The 20792-nt window shown below is 36.9% G+C and overlaps 1 protein-coding gene and 1 long non-coding RNA gene across 11 annotated transcripts in view; one reads left to right on the plus strand and one right to left on the minus strand.

The window, feature by feature from the left end:
- LOC137488119 (uncharacterized) overlaps window positions 1-20792 on the plus strand; it is a 176783-nt gene that overhangs the window by 30176 nt on the left and 125815 nt on the right. The window lies entirely within an intron of this gene.
- Window positions 11810-20792, minus strand: part of prox1a (prospero homeobox 1a) — a 44014-nt gene continuing 35031 nt past the window's right edge. For 3 of the 7 annotated variants that reach the window (XM_073926951.1, XM_073926950.1, XM_073926952.1), the window contains exon 5: window positions 11810-12571. In XM_073926951.1, coding sequence (XP_073783052.1) covers window positions 12386-12571 — 186 coding nt within the window. In that variant the 3' untranslated portion in view covers window positions 11810-12385. 7 annotated transcript variants of the gene reach the window in all.

Raw genomic sequence — 20792 nt, forward strand, 5'->3', positions numbered from 1 at the left:
TGTTATTTATGGCGGCTCAGTAACCAATTAATACAGCACTAAATAATAACGACAACAACAACAACAACAACAAACAATAGTCCATTTTTCTCTTTGTACTTAAAAATAACTTTAAAAAGTTTTTGATTTAAACAAGTAGTCATTTTACACTAAAAATAAATGACAGGACAAATAATAAATAAACAAAAATAAACAAATATAAGAATAAATGTAAATCTAAGCTGTATATTAGCTAAGTTATTAACTGAACTGTTATCTTTTTTCTCACATAATTCTTTTAATAATTTGTAATAGTTCGTCTAACACATTGTTTGTTTATGTTGCACTGAAAGCCACACACAACTCTCACTGCTACAGTATAAGATGCATTCAGCTGAGTGCGCTAGTAGGCGTCGCTCCCTATATGCCTGTGCAAGGCGCGGACCTCCATTGGAAATAACAAACTTGCACAGGAAAAAGACGCAACACAATATGTGGACAGCCTGCTGCTATAGGTGCCTCAGCCATAGTTAATCCAGTGTGTGTGAGGATTAGTTTTAATTTTAAACAAGCGAACAATTGGCATAACTTTGTTTAGTTTCAGCAGTTTTGTTTTGTGCAACAGAAACGCAATGTTGAGAAGCCTTTACGATTAATTAACCGTGACAAATTAAATTGCGGTTAAAAGTGAAATCAGTTAATTCTTGCATCCCTAACTGACAGTAATGAATGCAAACCAGTCTCATTCTGAAAATGTACCACTATACATTTCTGAAGGCAGCAAAATACAAAATACAAATGCAGTTTTTGTTTCACAAATACATGAGGCCGCTGTGTACGCTTTTTTACTTCTCAAATTTCTTTTGCGAGTGCCATTCGCACCTGCTGTTCTCGCAAACCCACAAGAGGCTGCTGTTGATTGACGGAATGACTGACTGACTGACTGACTGACTGACCGACCAATCGACTGACCCACCCTCCTCCTTCCCTAAACCTAACCAATTTTATCGATTGACCCTCCCACCCACTTCCCTAAACCCAAACTACAATTTTCAAAAGCACTCCAGAAAAAGAAAAGGCCTAGTCTGATTTTTACGTTTTTAGATTTGACCACATTCTCACCCTGTTCTTTACTTGTTTATTTTATTTTTTGAATTCTATTTTTGTCTTACCTGCTTTATGGATCCGTTTTTGACCGGACTCGAACAGCGTATCGTGGTCAAACTGGTTACAGCAGGAAAGCCGTCCACACGGAGGTAAGCAATCAGCTGGTAAGTGCGAAAAGGAAGGGCGTCATACCGCCCCATAGCATTCATTAAAAAAATTAAATGCAGCCATACGTACCTCTGGCTACATAATTTGCGGCCTCCAGAAACATATACTGTATAGGGCTATGTTTTCAGAATGAGCCTATGTTGGATAAATGTCTGCGCGTCACAACAGGTTTTGATCTTTGGTTTTATTCTCTAATACCTGACTTTTTTCTACGAAGGTTTGAACTTTGATTGTGTTTAAACAAGAGAGAAAAGTGTAAACATGTTAATGCCTGTTTGAAAAGTGTATAAAGAGTGTAGTGAGGGGTTTTACAGCCTTAAAACATCTATAATAATTGTATAAAAATAAAGCTGAATACTTGCACCTATCTCTGGTTATTTTTAGAATTTAACTCCCGTGAATAACGAGGGACCACTGTACATAAAAGTCATTACACTTTTAAAGAACTTGGCACTTGTATCTTAATCTAGAGTTTTAAAGACTTTTCCCTGAAAGTTGAAAGAGTAAAATTGCCACCCAGTTCCAATTTGGCAACATTTAGTTTCACATCATCTCATTTATATGGCTCATTATGAAATGAGGACTGAGTGGAGAGATTGCTGTTTTGACCAACGTGTGGCAATGGCGAAACTCATCTACTTTTAGCTTTCCTGAACAAACCATCATGATTCTGGAAGCCTCACTAGTAACATCTGCCGACGAATGGGTTTGAAGTTGTAGAAGACACTCGGCAGATTCCTCGGCATGTGCGAGGTGACAGACCGAACTGTCCTCGGAGGAACCTTTCACTTAGCCATTTACCCTGAACACACTTCTGCTCCACGCTTCTGATTCTCCCCTTGGTTGCCATTCGGCCTGCAGTGCCATTTCCAGTAATAGAGCTTCAAGCGCGATCAACTCCAAGCCTCCTCATCGGAGGGGCAAATGGACAAAACTTGTTTTGGCAAAAGTGTTCATTCTCTCATCGGGGCACATTTCGCCTTGTATTCCCTCCCTCAATCTCGCTCCTTTTCCTCCGCGACCCGGTGTGCGGTGGCGCTCTGCACTTGGCTACTCGTGGCAGGCCAGTTGGTACTTGAGCAAGGCAGTATCATCCCACCAGCAGCCCTCCTAACAGCCCCCCAGCTGGGAGAGAGCAGAGCCCTCATAAAAGTAGCAGAAAGATGTATTAAAGGTAGTAAATATACACATCCAGCCCAGTGAGCTGTGAAAGTTGTGAATTGGTTTTTAAAGCTTTGTTAAGACCAGAAAGCACAGATGTTAAAAACAGGTTCAGATGTAGCGACAGATGGTATTTGATTATGAAGCAGACTGTTCGTGTAATGCAAGGATGCTGCTTCAGCCCAACTGCAAGGAGGCTGTCGGCTTGGAGCTGAGGCAGGAAGCCCCAGAGGTTCGTCCTCCACACTAAAAAAAAGAAAAAAAAAAAGAGTGAAGAAACGAGCCTGGCGTGTTTGACCGCGTCTGTCTGTGTCGTTTGGATTCAGCCATGAGCTCTGGATCCAAACCCATGCAGCTGCATCTGAAGTTGCATTTGATGCCAGAAGGAATGATGAGGTCATTGTCTTCTTGATAAAGGGAAGGTCACACACGCCTGTTAGTGCTGGTTCTACATAACCATAACAAAATGCCCCGATCTGACAGAGGTCAGCCGGTACGCTGCTTACACAAGCTTATTCAGGGTTTCAACTGGACAAAAAAAAAAAAAAAAAAAATGTTTTATTCTTTTCTAATTTGCTGGATTATTAAAGAAGTTCATTCAAACATGACAATTTACTGTTAATTTACTTAACCTCGAGCTAGATTACTTTTTTTTGTAACATTAAATAAGATTTTTGGCTAAACTTTGGATTTTGGTGATCTATAAAATGCAAGTCATAGGCTATTGGGACTTTGAGTGTCAAAGAAACATACCGGCAAAACTAAATTATTCACTTCTGACAATAAAATTAGATCTCGAGAAGTAAAAGGATTGGTCTGTGAAAGAAACTCAACACTATTTACAACATTAATACCTTACGCCAGTGCTATTCAATTAGTTTTTCATAGGGGGCTGTTCATGAAAAGCATCCCAAATGAGGGGCCGGAGAGATATAACTTGCAATACAAGTGATGACACAACATCATATAAGAGCCCATATGTTGTATTTTTGCTCCTTAAGACACTCACGTTGTATTTTTCTACATTAGAATGTTAATATATGGTATTTTGAAACTACATAATATCAGTGCATTGTACGATGTGGCTTTTTTTCAATAAGAATTCGAATGTATTTCAAAGCACAACAGAAGCAGTGCATTGCTGAAGTAGGTTTCTTCTACATTCAGACACATTCATATGTTATGTTTTGAACTGCATAACAATTATGGATGCAACAATTATAGATTTTGGTTCTGATTATATAGTCTGAAAAATAATCACGGTTTCACGGTTATCCCGTCTAATGTAAATTTAAGCTTTATATTTGGTAAATATTTAAATGAACTGTTGTTATTATCCTCGTTCGTACATACATAATCATTTTAATAACTTGTAATAATTCCTCTAATATATCTTTTGTTTACATTGCACTGAAAGCCACGCACAACTCTCACCGCTACAGCGTGAAATGTTGTCTAATAGCTCCGCTTACACACTCATATTGGAATATATTTTTAACTTAGAAATAATTAACTTCCTCGCGGAAAAGACACTATAAGTAAATGGCCCGCTGCTATAGTCAATACAGTGTGCGTGCGTATTAGCTTTGCTGTATATGCTCAGAACTTTAAACTAGCGCACAGTTGGCATAACTTTATTTAGTTGCAACAGTTTCGTTCCGTGCAACAGAAACACGCCGTTGAGAAGCATTTAAGCTGAAGTATTCAAATGTTTTCGGCTGCTCGTGCCACTGACTCGCTTAAGGTGACTCATGCTCTGTGCAGCCTTCAGCTGCAGCTCGTGCTGTACTGAACAGATGCACGTCACTTCATAACTATAGCAACCGTTTTTCAACTTAATTAAATTTATTTTTGATGTCTTGGTCACACTGTTTGGAGTGCCAGAACAAATCGCCTCGCTGGCCAAGTTCGGCCCGTGGGCCACCAGTTGAATAGCCTTGCCTTACACCTTGTCCTAACTACACGCGAGAAGATTCCAAAGACTAGAAACTTGTCTATCTGCACCAAACGCTATTCAAGACACAACAGAAAACAAACATTTAAATACTAGCCATTGATTTCAATATCAGCCACTGCACTCCCAAAGAAATAGTAAGGGTTGTAATCTAATAATACATAGTAATCCAATTTTTACATTATTAAAAATACATACTGTAGGCTGATGATAGTGCAAATGTTATTGGTTTGCACTGACTCACTGACTTTCATTTTTAAACTGTTAGCAATTTTTAGCAAGATCTGAGGAAAATATGTATGGCAATAAATGTCACGTAAAATGGTGTTCGACCTCACATTGTTAGAATTTAACCCTGAACAAAGCACATAATCTGTACCTGGTGAGAATTGTCTATGTAATTTATGTTGTTGTTTTGGTTGCGACGTCACAGAAATAGAAACTGTTTCTCTTTTTTAACAAAAAAGAAAAAAAAATGTTTTGCCACCACTTCCCGTGTAGTTAGGAAATAGTATTAATGATTCAAAGTTGGTCAGCCCTTGGAAGCCACCTTCAGGTCCGGGGCTTCAGACGTTTGTCTACCTTGCCTGTTGACTATCGGCGCTTTTCATCCAAAGCCTCCGCAAACAGTCTTAAGTGTGTTCATAAATGTTTTTAGATTCCTTAAACATAAAGTCAAACTCAAACATGATCCGATGCTATTTGTTTACAAATAAGAGGGAGGACGTATTCATCAAAATCCTACTTGGCTTGGATGTTATGACCAATATTTAAAATCATTATGCGACTGGAATCTCATGATGAATGTGCTCATTTCACTTCACAAGACTTCAATGTATCATCAGTATCCATGAGTGTTAATTTAGTTCGCCTGTCTACATATGTGTATATATATATATATATATATATATATATATATATATATATATATATATATATATATATATATATATATATATATATAAATATATATATATATATATATATATATACACACATATGTGTATATATGTATGTATGTATGTATGTATATATATATACATACATACATACATATATATATATATATATATATATATATATATGATGACTCTCAAAGTGTTGATAGCTGTTGATTTAATAACCATATGTAACACTTATTATTACTTATAATACGTATTAACAAACAATTGATAAACACTACTAGCTTAATTGACTACATATTATCTGTTAATGATTAGTTAATAAGATAGAAGTCGGGTTAGAATTTGGGTAGATTAGGGATGCAGAATAAGATCGTACTTTATAACTATTAATGAACAGCTAATGTCTTATTAATAGGCAGGTAATAAGCCAGTAGTTAATAGCATGAATTGTGACCAAAACTAAAGTATTACCGGACCATTTTCAGCTTCAATCTTCTTCAATGTTCTACAGAACAAAAAAGTTATCCTAAATAACACATAAGCAAATTAAGAGCCAAATTTCATTTTAGAACTGATAATCTCTTCAGTAACAATAAAAAAAAAAAGTGTCTAGCATGCTTACAACATTGCTACTAAAGCGATCAAAATTTGTTCTACCTCCCGAACAGGGCCTGTGAGAGTATTGAACAAAACCGTTCTCCCCCCTCCGCTTAAATAACAACCAATTAATAACAGCGATCTTTCCTTTCTCTTTTCTGAGAGAGCATCACGGTAGCGACATTATTCTCGTGTTATCTCTTTAGGGAGGGGAGAGAAGAGGGGATGGTGGTAAAATTTTCAACAATGAATGGGCCAACACAAACACAGCTGTTTTATTGTTGTGCTGTTAAGATGTGCTTTTCAAAGGCGCGATGATGAAATCAAACAGAAGGGGAGCGGCGAGCAGCTCTGCTCGTCATTATGGCGCGGAGGGTGGCGGTGGGGTTTTGTGGGGGGGGGGGGATTGACCCCACCTCCTGTTCAGCGGAGCCGCTGGAGTAGTCCGGGCCCGCTAAAGTGCCTCTTTGTATCAGACTATAAATTACAGCAGAGGCCGCCCCGCTTTCCTCCACAACGCTGCACGAGCCACAATAGCACGAGCGCTGCTCTTTTCTCCCCACGCGCACCTTTTTCCGCCCTCTTTCTTTGCAATTAAGATTGTCTGTTGATGTGTGTATTTGAAGCACTTTATTATTATTATATTTTATCTCCCCCTCAGATTGTTTATATTAACCTGGTTGAAATGACACCACTCTAGTGTTTTGTCAAAAGACAGTTTCATTGAGAATTGTGATATCTGATGAAGAGAACCGACAGTGGGTCTATTAAACCTCAATTAAAAAATGACAAAAAACAGGCTTGATTAGAAATTTCATTTACATACTGTAGGAAAAAGGGAGCGCGCATTGCTTTCACAGCTTCACAGTTTTTCCTGGTTAAGTACAAGTTAAAATCAGTTGACACCATTTAGGGCATAATGTTGATTATAGTAAAAAATACATTCAACATGTCTTTGAGATACTTAAAATGGAATTTTTAAATAAATGAAAAGCAGAACGTTATTAGTTTTATTGTAGAAAAAAATGTGCATTTTTTTCTGTTTTCGGTTTTGTTTCTTTTATTTTTTGGAGTTATAATAATTTAGTTCAGACAGTGTAAAAAAACTACACTTGTAAAAAAAATCTGTTATTTTATGTTTTTTCAGCATCTGGGGTGCGGAAAAAAAAATTACGGCTGTTAAATAACAGAAATGTACTGAAAAAATAACTGATGGTAAATTACAGAAATTTACTTTAAAATAACTGATGGTAAATTACAGTAATTTAAAGTAAAATAACTGATGGTAAATTACAGAAATTTACTGTAATTCAGTTCGGCAGAAAACTTCCTTAATTTAACATCAGTTATTTTTCAGTAAACTTCTGTCATTTAATGGCCATTTTTTTACAGTAAATTTCTGCTAATTATCAGCCGTTATTTTATGTTAAAATAAAATAAAGGATTTTTTTAACAGTGTATGTATAGCTAATACAGTACTAACTTTTAAAATAATAATTTATTACAGTGCACTTATTATGGTTTTTGGATTGTACTAATGTTTTTCTGCATTTAATACATTTCTGTAATTACAAGTCATTACATTGTTGACTCCTCAACCAACCCTTAAACTCAAATTACTAACCTCAAAGGCAGTGTTTGAAATACATCATGAACATTGTACCAAAAAAAAAAAAAAAAAAACCTTACCTTTTCTGTTAAAAGTTTTTGAACATGATTAAGTTTTATTAAACTGTAAGGGAGCCAAATTTTACCCTTGTTTTACAGTTTTGAGTATTTTGCTATAATGCTTACATGAACTGTATAATAGTATTTTACCATTTAATTATCAATCATTTACAATTATTTTTTATGTTAGTTCAACACAGTTGAAGTCAGAAAAATTAGCCCCTCTGAATTATTAGCCCCCTGTTTATTTATTTCCCAATTTCTGTTTAACGGAGAGGAGAGTTTTTCACCACATTCCTAAATAGCTCACACAATTTTTTGTTTTGTGTGAATTAGTGGCCAATTTGTATTTTTTATTTAAATAATGTTCATATAATCTGTTCACTCCCCAGTGATGGTTATGTCTAGGGGTTAAATGTTTTTGTAGTAGTCAGTTTTGTCAGTTGAGCCTAACATTATAATAGCTCATTTCTAATAACTTGATTTATTTTATCTTTGCCCTGATGACAGCAAATAACATTTTACTATGATATTTTTCAAGACTCTTCTATACAGCATAGGTTAACATAGGTTAATTAGGTTAACTAGGCTGGTTAGGGTAATTAAAAAAGTATATATATATATATATATATATATATATATATATATATATATATATATATATATATATATATATATATGTTGTTATTATTTTTTTTTATTTATGACCAACAAAATAATTTTTTGTTTTGTGTGAATTAGTGGCCAATTTGTATTTTTTATTTAAATAATGTTCATATGATCTGTTCACTCCACAGTGATGGTTATGTCTAGGGGTTAAATGTTTTTGTAGTAGTCAGATTTGTCAGTTGAGCCTAACATTATAATATTTTAGGGTTCTGAGAATATTTACTTGCACTTCTTCTGGCATCACAGGGCGACTCCAAACCTCCTTTTTTTCTCTCCGATTAACATGCTGATCTAAATGATGACAAATGGCAAAAGGAAACACCTGATCTAGGACTTAGTTTTTATTTTGCACAAGCTTGCATATATACTGCACATACATTCAGTTCCGAGGAGATGGAAGGCACACGAGGCACTTTGACTACTGTATTGTGTAGGTGGTAAAAAGCAAAGGTAAAAGTCTGATTAAGTGATTAGAAATAAAAACTTCAAAACACACATTTTTTTTCACCTTCCAAACAAGATAGAAGAAAAGTTTTGTTGTACATTTTTTTTTTCTTTTCGTTTTGATTTTTTTTTTATCAAGCGTCTTTTATGACTACAGTGTCTGAAATTACAATGGCTACCTGGACATAAGCGTCTCTTTATGTCTCTACAGAGTTAAGGAGCTTAGGAGGGCGTTTATATCGTCTCTCTCTACCAAATAATATTACAATACATCCCCAGAAATACCAAAAAATTGTACACCATCACCAAATAAATTATGATAAATTAAACCAATAAATTATGAAACTTCTGCATGACAAATCGACAACGAAATCCACAACGCTATCCCGTTAACAGTGTATGTGTATCCTTCAAAGAAAATTGTAACAGTTTCAGCTGGAATTACCATACTAGAATCAAAGAATTCTTTCATACAAAAAAAGCATAACAATGCTATTTACATCATATTGCTAAATCATAGAAAGGCAGTGTTTTCTCATTTTCGGTTTGTATTTACATACATGTCGAAGCCAGTGAAACCATGTTTAAAACCCTCCAGGGAGCACACACTTCATAAATACAGCATTGAATCTACAAAGAGTCAAGAGTCTTGTACAACACATTGCATTCAGTACAAATAATTGTTCCCCTCCCAGAAATATAGTCATATACAAAGTTTCTTTCTTCCTTTTCTCTTTGTGAGTGTCTTTCTTTGTAATAAAAAACAGTCCCAAACTGAGTTTGGCAATTGATTTTGTACATATCACTACATAAGAGATTTTTTTTCTTCTTCTTCTTTCATTGCATGAAAACAAACAAAAATATTCTTATGTCAAATGTAGCACAAGTGAGATGAATGTGTACTTCATACCCAAACTCGAAATCAGAGTTTTTTTTTCCACTTAATGGAGTGCGAAATGTACACGGCTACATTTAGGACTTTCGACACAAAGCAACACAGCAAGTGACCCTGTGTAACCACGCAAACAGATCCATCTCATTTCAATACCAAATTAATGCTGACCGATCGAGAACACCTTCGACGGGCAACCCTGAAGAGGTGGCGAGATGAAGGGGTAGGAAAAATAGTGGACTGAGAGCACATTTAAAACATCATAACACTTCTCGATGTACAATATGAAGAAAAAAAGAGATCCTGAAGATGTTGAACAGACTGTAACCTTCCTCTGCTTTGTCTTAAAGATGCAGTACAGTGATAAATACAAATAGAGAAACAATAGATAAAAGGAAATAAACAGAAGTCCTTGTGGGAACTAAAACTAGCGCACTATCATGCGCGTGTATCACACACTCCCTGCAAACACGCACATGCACGAGTAAGCACGCACACACACCTATGCACACGTATTGCCTCTGTGCTACGATAAATGGCTTAAAGTACTTCAGATTTGTGGGGAACCAAGCGTCACACTTGTTCTTCTTCAAATGAGCCGTAAAAGTTAGTTTTCCTGGACTTTGCATGTAGTTCAGAATATATTAGTGTGAGGTCATGTCGTTTTAAAACCGGAAACATAACCATCTGTGCTAACTTTGTTGGATTAAATAGTCAAATGGTGTTATTTCTTACACATTTTGTTTGCTGGTGTATATAAAGTTAGGCACAGGCATTTATCAGATACACCATGCCTGATTGTGAACAGCTAAATTCCACTAAGCACCATTTTATGTACAAATTAAAATACTGTAATGACACAACTTCCACTTTTAGGTTAAAAATGTCACCTTTAAATGAATTAACAGCCATAACAGAACTCCTTCCGGCTTCAAAGAGTTGTTTATTTCCTCACAATGCATGTAAAGGAGAACGCATGTCAACACAGCCTTGCGAGAGGCTTGAGAATAGAACAGGGCCAAACATCATCTAACTTTGTTTTGGGTTTGTTTTTCCTCCTCTTTACAATGCATAGTGAATAGCTTGGCGTTTTGTGCGTTGTCCGGGGGCTGTGGATGATGCCAGCCCTGGCGACAGAATGACAGCACCTCATGCTCTTTTGTGCCCATTAATCTAGAAGTCAGCAGGTTTTTTAAGGCATTGTGCTGACAATAATTGCCGGCCTGCGTTTCAATTCATCAGCTGGATTTGCCCAATGCAAACGGCACAGGCTTCCAGAGCAGATCACATGTCCAGCCCTTGCCCTCTACTGCCGACTCTTATTTGTGAACTAGTAAGGGATGCACAAAGAGTCTGAAGGCCCCCTTTTCTTTTGCGGATGCTGTTTTGAGAGGAAACTGTGCTTTTCTTTGTTTCCTTAGGGTAGGCTAATTGTTGGTTACATTTAAGTAGATCTGTTAATCGGTTTAGCTTCTAAACTTCAAATCGAAGAACTTCATTTGATTCATTGAAGGTACAACTGAACAAACAAATTCTCTCTCTAGCATTACGTTTCACTACTGATAAACTGTACACTTCCATAACATAATCAGGTGATTGTGAATAATAAGCAAAAAAAGCTGTACATTTCGAACAAATAAAATATGTACAATCCAGTACGTAGAAAGAAAACAAAATAAAAAAAAAAACACTTCTCAGCCAAAACGTCTGCTGTGTAAACCGAATTTGAGATAATCGACCAAATTTACGGTCCAATTATAGAGGTGTTCCCAGCTATCAGGTGGAGGAAATCAGCGGCGACGATAATTCTCTGGTCTTGACGACGTACGCCACGTGTTTATGTTTGTGAATTACTGTGTTTGTATGAGAGCGTGTGTGTGTGTTTGTGTGAGCAGTTTTGACAGTGTGCTTTTTATAAGCAAGAATGGTTTCTCAGTTGGAAGGCGTCCATTTTTTTTGTGCCGAACTGGCTTGCCCCAGTATGAAATGGCCATGTTGCTTAGTTACAGGAGAGGCTGCTCTGTCAAGGAAAAAAAAAACCTATGAGTAGGCCTCCCTCCCTAGAGCCAGTGCTATCAATGTGGACACAAAACACAAGAACATTGGACCCTAGCCAACACAGAAGAATGGCTAAACCAAAAAAAAAAGAAAAGAAACGAAAAAACAAACAAACAGTTAATGCTGTTTCTTTCAAGAATAACGTCAAATATATATATATATGTATATATATATATATATATATATAATATATGAATTTCCCACATAGAAAATGTATATCCCTCTTTATTATTATTATTTTTTTGTCCAAAGAATAATTTATTTTCTGTAGCATTGCCATGAGAAACAAGAATACCACATGTCAATTTTTTTGCCTTTCTTTTCCTTCCTTTTTTTTGCAGCAAGCATTAATAACATTAATGGTGATAATTATATTAATCATAAATAATAATTACATCTATACAAGCTACAAATGCAAAGTCTTATTCAGCAATAGTAAAACCATCACACATTGCAAACATCCTGGGATAAAACAAACCCCTCAACAAAAAAATGACCAATGAAAGAGAGAAATTCAGGGTGTCAGTTCCATTTGTTAACCGTTGTAAGGTAAACATAGTAATGCCCATTTTAAAGGCAAGGGGAAATGGGGTAAGGATCGAATACAGTCAAAACAATCAAGGATTTTATAGACTTTCCCAAAAAGAAGCACAAAAAAATGAAAGAATTAACAGCTAAGTCATTCAAAAGTAGCTGGGACTTAAAAATAGGAATGCTACCTCTTACTTTGTAAAGATTCGGGAAAAGAAGAAGGGATGATAACTTGGTAAGCAATTAAAATCACTATTCATGCAGAAGCTCCTGCAGACAATTGGGAGATTTGAAAATCTCTGGGACCTCACTGTCCAGCTTGCAGATGACCTTGTATATGGCCTTCTTCCAGGAAGGATCAACATCTTTGCCTGCCACAATGGCATTGAAAAACTCCCGTAACGTGATCTGTGCCACTTCCAGGAATCGCTCCGGAACCTGCTGATACACAAGGAGACAATGACATTAATAAACATATTGTGTTACCATCCCAAGTCTCTGATTAAGAAAAGAAAAGAAAAAAGAGTGAAAAGAAAATAAACAATTTTGCATTGAGGCTCAAGCAGGACCCTTCAAGATCTGAAAGCCCCTCCTGACAGAAATTGTGCAGGAAAGCATTGGGCTGCCAAGTCTGAGAATAAAGAACTGTCGCAAACATAGCCGCTACACTAATTCTTCTTTGTTTCAGTTGCTGAAACACTCTGCTGTGTCTACTTGAATGCCCATGTTGGAGTGGAACTTAACTGTTAAGTCTTTCAAATCTTTTGTCCTTACGTTTTGCTTCTAACGGCAACAGTGTGGGATGAGAAAGTACCTAATTGAATTTCAATGGTCACAGTGACTTTTTTTATTGAAATGGGACAAACCATCCCGTAACAACACCTTACAGTCAATGTTTTGAATTTGTGAGGTTGTAACCAAGAGGAACTCATTGGGTTAAACATTACCTGAGCTGTTCCTCTTTTACAGTCTACTTCCTAGAGGGAGCGAAACATAATTTGTTGACTTCCCTTTATTTGACACAAGATTGTTAGCGTGTGTCTCATAAAATGTCTTTTTGTCTCAATATGCTTCCACTTCTAGAAGGGGAAGGAGAAGATTTTACCACTGATAGTGGCCCATAAAAATATTAAATTCTGCTTCGCTTCTCATCGAGTTCCAGAGAAACTAGATTCCAGTCTTGTCACATACAGTATCTTATCCCTCCAAGTTTCCAACCAAAGTTGTAGTGTTTGGTCCAAATCCATCTTGGTGACTTGTTGACTAATCTTAAACAACTTAGTTTAAGTGGAAGATTTAATATACAATCAAATCTACTCTACAGCTACATCATTGGTGGAAAAAAGTAATATATACTTGGTGCTTGATGCTCTCAGACAAAGTCTGTACCTCACTCTGTAGTGTTTTCCCATGCAAAGCAATCAGGTAGTGTTTAGGGCTCTACTGAAGAGTATGTTCTCTACACCCAGAACACATTCTCTCTGGCATGAGGCTGTTGTTCATGAGAGAGGACCAAGACCGGGGGCGTACTGTAGACTGGCCCTGTGATCTCTTTAGCACCAGTGACAGTCCCTCTCCCCTAACACTATAGAGATGATTAGCCAGGCAAAGAACTAAGTCACCTCCCCTACAGCTAGACAAGACACTTCCCAGACATGGTGCTTACTGCCACACACACTCACAATCACCCACACGCTCAAACACAGACAGAGAAGCAGGCACACAGACACACAAAAACAGTCACAAAGGTTGCATATAAGGACAAAAAACACATTTTTGCATATTAAACGTGCTAACATAGAAGGATAAATGGATTTTTTCAACTTTATGTCATTCCAAAGCTGTTTTCTTTCTCTTTTTTTTGAAATCGAAAGAAGTTGTTTTTGATTTAAGCTGATAGCCTTGTTGGCAGTGCTCTGGCTTTGACAACCTTGAGTTTGAGTCCCGTTTTCAGGACCTTTACTGATCCTACCTGACTTTTCCTTACACACACTCACAAAAATAAAGGTACAAGAGCTGTCACTGGGGTGGTACATTCTTAAAAGAAACAAATTTGTATCTAAAAGGTCCCTATTAATACCTCAAATATTAATACCTCATATAAAGACCCAGAAAGTACAAAAGTGTTCCTCTTAAACTTTTTAGGTACTAATATATACTTTTGCGGTACCAATATAGACCCTCTAAATACAAATGTGTACCTTTTGAAAAGGTTCCACCCGAGTGACATCTTGCATACCTTTATTTCTGAGAGTGCAGTAAAGGAAAAGATGTAACAACTCGCTGTTGTTTTGGACTCCACGTGCTTTCATTATATGCATCTCAGAAATAAACAAACAAAATCTGTCACTGGGGTGGTACCTTTTCAAAATGTATATTTTTGTTCCTAACGGGTCCTTATTAATACTTAAAAAGTACAAATGTGTACCTCACTGTTACTTAAAGGTACAATTGTAAACCTTAATGGTAAAAATATAAACTTTAAAGGTACAAAAGTGTACCCTAAAGGTACCAATGTACTACCTTTTGAAAGGGTACCACCCCAGTGACAGATTTTGTACCTTTATTTTTGAGAGTGTGTTTCAGAATATTTTCTTTTGTGTATGAGTGAACTGTACTTTGAAGAAGCTATTAAAGGTTTGAAAAGAGCCAGATCAGTTTTTCGTTCATCCACCCCAAATCAACACATTCACAGCAAAGCTCATGGCACCATCTAATATTCATCCTTCCTTACAAGGTTAAAGTCCTATACTGGGTTTTTATCAATGCAGCCCTCCCCCATGGATCGGGATCAGCGCTTAGTTTGGCATCAGTACTATCAATCAGACTCTGACTGCTTCTCAAAGGGCCTGCCAGGTGAGCAGTTGTCTGGACAAAGAATCTCATCCATGCGACCCACACCATCCCCAGCTCCCTTTTTTTTTCCATTAAGTGTGTTAAATATACTGTCATCAAAGGCATACCCTTGTCTGGAAGGCCTTGACCAGTGCGGAAGATGTTTCACTCTGCCGCCACTATCATAAGTGCTTGACTTTTGGTTGTGATGCAGTATTAAATTATAGCATGGCTATAAATACTGAACTTATGGCAGTTAAACTAGATGTTATGATTCACCGTAGTGTAGTTGATGGCTTGATTGGGTTGTAATGCGCATGGGTCTACATCCCTTTTATGATTTGCTCCGGAGTAAATAGCTAAAATTAGCTTAGTTGCTAACTGAGTATTCTAACGTACTAGCATATTTTGTCCAGTAACAAGTTAGGTTCGATCTAAAATAGACCCTATACTCTTGGTCACTATTCCTTACGTTTGTTTACAAAAATGAGTAAATAAGATAGTATGTTGTTTTGTTTGTACTTTGTGGTTTGATAAATCCCTCAGACGCATTGGATTCTTAACTTCTTGGTTATACCCTGGGATAGTTATTTTTGCCTTTATATAAATGTAAATTGAACAATTTAAAAGTAATTTATTTAGAAGCTAACAACAATAGGATTCCTCTGTGGATGCCTTCTTCTGGTCAGTATGGAAATCCATTCAGCGCAAACTCTTTGAGTGAATTATGGGTATTCTCCATCCGTTGAGTGTACATTGGTTGTAAACTCGTTATTGTGTTGCATTGTGTGATAGATTGAGTGCAATTCAGAATGTCCACTATGGTTTTAGACACCACTAGAAATGGCTGCTCCACAAAGGAGTGCACTTCTTAAGGGTAGTAGAGTGCAATTTTAGTCAAAGTCTTAGTGCTTTCAACAAGTAGCATTGAAGGAACTGATCACACTTGAGGTCTGATTCATTTTAGAATCGGTTCATTTTGACTGGTTGTCATTGGTTTGATTTTATTTTGAAGTTCTGTTATTTTATTATTATTAAATATTATTTTATTATTTTATTTGAATTAGTTATTAGTATTATTACTTATTATTTTAGTTCTGTTTATTAAATCATGTTTTTAAAATAGCCTTGGAATATCTGATTCATTTTAGCATGTTTGTTCATTCCAGCAATTAATTTGAATGAACTGGTTAAAACAACTCCTTGATTCATCTACAGTAAATCATCACTCAGTAATGTTTATAGGACAGTTTCTTTATGATTCAGTTTAGTGCGTTCAGTTAGATGATTAAATTGAACAATGATTTACTCATATATTCTAATAATTTCGTAATTAGGATAATAATTAATATATATATATTTGATTATAAATCTGAAATGATTCTAAAAAACATCACCCATCTTGCAGTGTAATATTTTGGTCTTTCTTATGAGCATCCTGACTGTAATTGAACTATTATGAGTAGCTTACAAGTTTCTCTGAAATGCTGCTGTGCTCAAATGCTGTCCGTCTCAAACGGGTGACATTTTTGTACAGTGCCGTACAGTAATTTGTCCCCTCCTCCACTCTTTCTCCTGGGGCAAGATCATAGGATGGGAGGGGGGGAGAGAAGAGGAGATAAAAAAATCCTGCCCAAGTGCTTTTGGCCAGAGCTCTGTCTCCTTCTACTTCTCCCTCCCCGAGGGGCACAGCCTTCAGGGGTCATTTGTTTGATTATGCTGACTGTCCCCAGCCTCGGCAGTACACAATAAAGGCCTGACATAGCAGCCTGCTTGCCTTCTGTGTCCTGCAGATACTCATCACGAGTGTCAGGACATACCAAGGTTAGTGGTCACTGGGACGGCGCTCATAGGCGAAGGGCTTGCCAAACGCACTTGGCTGATGAATGAATGTCACATGGAATGGAGGGGGTGAGAAAGAAAAAGAGAAGAGAGGAGGTGGTGGTGGTGGTGGGGGGGATTACAAAGGTTATAGATATCCAACCTCCCCAACACCCCAACTCGCAACATACCCACTCCCCTATTTTTTTTCACGCTTTTGTAAGTCTTCCACCCCCCAGACAATGGCCAGCAGCTTTCTGGAAAACAACAGAATAATTGCACACAGGAAGGAGGAGAAAAAAAAGTGATAAAGGTGCCTTTCTCAAATTTGCATGGTCTCAGGAGTCTGTCTCTTTTTGATACGCCCATAGTCCCCTAAAGGCAAGTCAGTCTGATTGGTGGTCATCTTGGTAATGTTTTTGGCCAGCTGGTTTTATGTCGAGACATTTAAGCGATTCACTTTGAAGTTTACACAAACTGTCTAGTTTTTTTTTTTTTTTTTTCAGTAACAAATTTGGATTCAACATTAAAATGACAATGTTTAGTTTCAATGTTGCTCCCAACTGAAAAGTCTAACACAACTGCTTTGCTTTACACAGAACAATCGAGTTTTCACAAGCAGTGGTGTAATTTCACAAAATCTGCCTTACTAAAATATCTCCTGAATCGTATTGGGAGGTCTGTTTCGTTTGAGTGATTTGGTTTAAATAAATTATTCAGTAGAATTAATTTGTTAAAATAATCATTGATTTACATGAATCATCACTCAGTTTTGTTCATGTTTGTTTTACTTGTCATATACTTGCGCTCGTAAAATGTTTGCAAATAATGTTGCTTTAACATTTATTTTTTCCCCATGGAGGCATTAACTATTATTTTCATGAGAAAATAATCCTGCATTATCCAATTTTTGATTCACCAACCAGACGATTCCTAAGTCAATATATATACCCTAAGTTCCATATAACAGCCATCTTCATTTTGAAGAATCACCCTTTCCACCCCTACTCCTCCTCCTTTCTTAGATGGGTTTCCCACGTGGGTTTCCCCCAGTTTCCTAAAAATCTAAAAATCTAAAAATATGCAACTTAAGTTAATTGACTAATCCGAATCGGCACCATTGATGTGGGCCTAGCAAATAGTTATCTTTTAAGAACAATCACTATCTATTCATTAGCTACTACAGCAGGAGAGTTCTTGAGATCTACCTGAGCTCAAACTCCCCTCTCGTCTTGGAAATTTTGAGGGAGCACCGGGTTTGAGGATCTTCTGAGCTCAGGGCTCTCTCCCAGGACAGCATGCCAAGCTTTGTAATAAATCTTCAGCTAAGTGTGAACTCTTGAAATACACATTAAGTGATGATGCCGACGACTACTATAAAAATGTACTGACAATTTTGTTGACTAATAAAAACGAGACGAGAATGTGATTGAGGGACGTATTTCGGTGAATATCGAATCAAAATTAATCTTGGTGTGTGATGCATGACGCACACACATTTGAAAAGTAACTGATCCAATGCGGATTACATCATCTTCCATTGAGACGTCTGTCAGTCTGATTAAACTATAATGACATGGCGACAGCTGAGAGAAAGAAGATTCATTATTTGTATGTTTGTATGGTTTATTTGTATAAATAAATGTATATAATATTTAAATTGAATTACACTTAAATTAAACGAAATATATTTTAGTCAACTAAATCTAGAGTAAATTTAGTTGACTTAAATGAAATTTAGTCAACTAAAACATGGCTAAAACTAAAATGGAGTTTTAGTCAAAAGACTAAGACTATAACTAAATCTAAATTTGCTGTCAAAATGAACACTGTTGAAATAGGGCTGGGCGATTTGGCCTAAAATCTAAATCTCGATTAACTGAACATTTTAACTGAAGTATGATGAATTTATGATTAGACTGGATCTGAAATTGCACCCCCCCACACACACACACACCCTTAGTCACTATTCCTTACATTTGTCTGCTAAAATGAGTGAGTTAGAGCGTTGAGTGTTGTGTATGCCATTTTATTTGTGCTTTGCTGGTTGATAAATCACTCAGACGCATGGAAATTTTAACTTTTCGGTCAGACCCTGAGATAGTTATTCAGGAGGATGTCTATTTGTAATGAAACAAAGTATCTGCATTCTGTCTTGAATATAAATGTGAATGTAACAATTTAAAAGTAATTTATTTAGAAGCTAACACCAGTAGGATTCTGCTGAAGATGCCTTCTTGTGGTCAGATGTAGAAATTTGTTCAACGCAAACTTTTGGAGTGCAATATTGGTATTCTCTATCCGTTGAGTGTTCATTGGTTGTAAACCGAAAAAATTTGATCGAGTATAAGTTTTGAATGTCGATTTCGATTACTTTTTGATTAATCGCCAAGGCCTACTTTTGAAACACATTTTAATAGTTAGCTTTTTCAGACTTCCAAAAAATTTCTACAAATTTTTTGTATTTTGTGAATGCACATGCAAGTCCAAGAGATTCAAAAATGGTTTGGCTCTTTCAAAGGTCTTCCACAGGATTTACATTCTTCCTCTACAAAATGTCTCTGTATGATGCAGGTGTGTGCACCTGTTTAGCGCTAATGCGAAAATCGTAGAGCTAACTGATTTGTCTTTATCCTATTTGCAGCAGAGATATGTTCGCATCAAATCTGATTCTTTTGCGTAGCTGCTGACGTGAAGGTGGGGTAAAACCCAGGAGTGCTGCATTGCTAAGAATATTCCTATGAGGAATTTCTCCAACTCATTTTTTTTACCATAAAAGGGCAGTAAAATGCTGACTATGGAAGAAGACAATGTCAAGGAGAAAAGGGTATTGGTATTTTGGATCCTCTTGACTGCTTGCCTTGGAAAGAGAGAGAGAGAGAGAGAGAGAGAGAGAGAGACAGAGGAAAGGAGAGAGAGAAAGAGAGAGAGGGAGAGTTATTCTTGTCACAAACCCTTTTGTCTGCATCTGCTGACTGCTTGCCCATAGCCAGCAGCATGCTTTAACTGTTTTGTCACCTCCTCGCCTCACACGGATCAGCTGTTGTTCTTTTGTTACGGCTATTGTGTAGGCTAAGCCTCTAAGGCCGCTCTGCTGTGCGGTAAACACAGCTGAATCGCACGGCAGACAATTCCACATCAATATTTCATATGCCCTCTTTAGGACTCCTGATTCAGTCAAGTTGAGAGGAAAAATACGTGGGCCACGGTTTAAATGGCCCACAGAGCCCCTGGAGAAAATTAATACTAATAAAGAAAACACTATGTGTGTCGGTGGCCGGCGTGTTTTGTGCAGGCTGTCACGCTGCGTTTCGCTTCTTGGCGGTAGATGATGTGAAAGTGTGAAAGCGTAAGTGATTACTCAATTACTTCCAGCAGTTCCAAGTTCCGATTTTCTTTGCTATACGTGGCGATACATTATATTAATACATTAATATCCATGGAAAAAAGGGGGGGTCACACTTTATTTTACATGTCCTTGTTTGACACGTTCCATGTACTTACTATAGTGATAACAATAAATGACATGGAACTAACCCTGAATCTAATTCTCATGCTAAACCTTTCAACATAATAAACTCACTAGTTAAATGTTTGGGGTGACACGGTAGCGCAGTGGTTAGAGCTGTCGCCACACAGCAAGAAGGTCGCTGGTTTGAACCAGTTGGCATTTCTGTGTGGAGTTTGCATGTTCTCCTCATGCTCGCGTGGGTTTCCTCCATTACCCAAAAACATGTGCTGTAGGTGATTTGGGTAAGCTAAATTATCTGTAGTGTATGTGTGTATGTTCTGGTCCTCCAGGTTGAGCGTTGGGCTAACAACTCACCTCATAATAACACCAATATGGTCAACTTTAACTTCGATACAAATGGCCCTGGGAGTAATTAAGTAAGTTAAATGTTTAATTACACTGTAAAATATAGAGTAAATAAATAAATAAATGCTTCTGAAATACTACTTCCATAGCATAGCAACAAATTAAAGAGAAAATTTTCTCCTAAAA

The sequence above is a fragment of the Danio rerio genome, chromosome 17 (assembly GCF_049306965.1).
Source record: "Danio rerio strain Tuebingen ecotype United States chromosome 17, GRCz12tu, whole genome shotgun sequence".
In the NCBI taxonomy this organism is placed as follows: Eukaryota; Metazoa; Chordata; class Actinopteri; order Cypriniformes; family Danionidae; genus Danio; species Danio rerio.